At 52.1% G+C, this 2,386-nt stretch overlaps 1 protein-coding gene across 2 annotated transcripts in view; it reads right to left on the bottom strand.

Annotated features, from left to right (window-relative positions):
* Positions 1-848: 848 nt before the first annotated feature.
* TNFRSF18 (TNF receptor superfamily member 18) overlaps positions 849-2,386 on the bottom strand; it is a 12,784-nt gene continuing 11,246 nt past the window's right edge. The window contains exons 5-6 of one of the 2 annotated variants that reach the window (XM_017825697.1): positions 1,924-2,061; positions 849-1,261 (exon numbers count right to left, since the gene is read on the bottom strand). In XM_017825697.1, coding sequence (XP_017681186.1) covers positions 1,095-1,261; positions 1,924-2,061 — 305 coding nt within the window. In that variant the 3' untranslated portion in view covers positions 849-1,094. Of the gene's footprint in view, positions 1,284-1,923; positions 2,062-2,386 lie in introns of both variants that reach the window. The other variant, XM_017825698.1, reaches the window with a different exon arrangement.

A 2,386-nucleotide genomic window follows, 5' to 3' on the forward strand; every position in this document is an offset into this window, starting at 1 on the left:
TTAATTTAGGATTAAATCCTGTTCCTGGGATCTCTGAGGAGGGAGCTGATGCTGGGGCCGTGATGGGAAGGATTTATACCCCCCGTGTGGAGGCTGAAAAGTTATTTTGGCAAGTGAAAAGTCACTTCTGAAACTCAAAAGAGTCGTTTTTGCCTCGAGCTGATTCTGTCAGGAGTGTCCAACCCCAAGCAGCTCCCACTAGAAGGCAAAAAGAGCTTTGAATGCAGTCACACAGCACGAAAAATAATTGTATTTAAAAAAGACTCAACTATTTGAAGCCAAAGGGTAGAGCCTTGTTTGAAATCAGTGTCAGAAAGCAGCCAGCTCCAGCTGCCCCTCGAAATTCGGGCAGAATAATTCATTTCCAGCTCCAGGAAACTGGAGGAGCACTAATGTAAGATTAAAAAAAAAAAGCTTTTGTTCTTTTTCTTCAGGGGCAGGGGGGAAAAAAACCCATCAGTGTTGGGCTTTTCCCTGTTTTCCACTGTCTTTTCCTGCTCTATAAACTCAGTCAAGCCAATGTCTTCCTCTGGGCAGGTTGATCCTCACTTGAGGTGTTGGGAAGTGTCCCTTTTGGGAGCCAATATTCCAGGCACAGGGATTGCTGAGGGACAGGACAACAAGAATTACTCCCCCTTTTTTTTTTTTTTAATCCCTGGTTTCCCTGCAAATTCCGTGGCTTCCCAAGGGAACCTCTGTGCCCTGAGAACTGGGCCTGAGCAGCACCTTCTGCTGGGATGGCAGAGGAGGGGCTGGGATGGGGGCAGAGGAGCACCAGGAGGGCGGTTTGGCGGGAGGGAAAAGCTCGGGGATAAATAAGGGAATAAGAACATCCCTTCTCCCTGTGCCCTATGCCCTTACTGTGGGCATCGCTCTGGAAAAGGGAAAAGCTGGGAGAGCGCCCTCAGGAACGAATGCCAGCCTGAATCAGTAGGATTTTCATTTCCCAAAGCCAGGTTTGTTGAGAGCAAAGCCCCAAAGTGCCCCAAAAAGCCGCTCCTCCTCCTCTTCCTCCTCCTCCTCCTCCTCCTCCTCGCCGCGGGTCTCCCGATGCTTCACAGCCCATCCCCTTCCTCCTGTTCCTTTGGGAAAGCTCAGCTCCCCGTTCCCACGGCGCCCCACAGCAGTTTATCTGTTGGAGAGCTCGTTGGAGACTTTGAGGGACAGCATGGAGAGCTTCTCCTCGGCCGTCTTTCCTCCGTGCTCTTCCTCGGGGAACTGGATGCTGGAGGTCTCCGGGAGCTGCGGAGCCGCCGGCGGCCTAGGGAAGTGATGGTCCACGTCTGCAGTGAGAACAAGGACAGCCACTGCACCCCCGAGGGTCTCCACACACCTCGGGGGGCCCAAAGACCTTCCCAAAAAGAGGGAAGGATGGAAGTGGTGGAATCGTGGCGCGGGTTGGGTTGGAAGGGATGTTCAACCCTCCCCGCGCCTTCCCTTAGAGTAGGTTGTTCCAAGCTGGCCTTGGACACTTCCAGGGATGGGGAATCCATTCCAGGGATGGGGAATCCATTCCAGGGATGGGGAATCCATTCCAGGGCCTCACCACCCTCCCAGGGAAGGATTCTTGTCCCAAAATCCCATCTTACCCTGCCCTCTGTCAATGGGGTTGGAAGGGATTTTAAACCCACTCTGTGCCTTCCATTAGAGCAGGTTGCTCCAAGCTGGCCTTGGACACTTCCAGGGCTGGGGAATCCTCTGGGGAATCCATTCCAGGGCTTCATCACCCTCCCAGGGAAGGATTCCTGTCCCAATATCCCATCTCACCCTGCCTTCTGTCTGGAAGGGATGATCCCCTTCCCACCCCAGCTATTCTGTGGCGTGACCTGCCCCAAACTGCTCAGCAAATCCACGTGAATTCCATTTATTCCAGCTTCATTTATCCCACTCGGCCTCCTGGAGAGCCCCCGAGGGTGTCCTTACCCTCAGCTGCGAAATATTTGTCCTTCAGGGTCCAGATGCAGAAGTGCAGGAGGAAGGTGAGCAGGATGAGCACGAACACGGCCACGGCCGTCAGGATGGCCAGGATGGTGGTGGACAGGGAGCTGGAGGGCAGGAGAGCTGCAATTAAAAGAGATTTAATCAAAATTAAGGAATTATGTGCCCAGATTGTTGTTACAGGAGAGATATTTCGAGGAAGTTTAGGTGTTAATTTAGTTTTTCGGGGGAAAATGAGTTCCCGAGGAAAGAGGGCGAGTTCCAAGTCAAGGGTGTGGTGGAGTTGTGGGATAATAAAGGAAGGGAGAAAGGGAGAAATAAAAGGGGGAAAAGGAAAAGGGAAAGAAAGCAGGAAAGGGAGTGAAAAAAGAAAAGGAAGTAAAAAAAAGGGGAAAGGGAAGGGGAAAGGGAAAGGGAAAAGGAAAGGGAAAGGGAAAGGGAAAGGGAA

This window comes from Lepidothrix coronata, unplaced genomic scaffold, assembly GCF_001604755.1.
Source record: "Lepidothrix coronata isolate B3197 unplaced genomic scaffold, Lepidothrix_coronata-1.0 Scaffold122, whole genome shotgun sequence".
Lineage (NCBI taxonomy): Eukaryota > Metazoa > Chordata > Aves > Passeriformes > Pipridae > Lepidothrix > Lepidothrix coronata.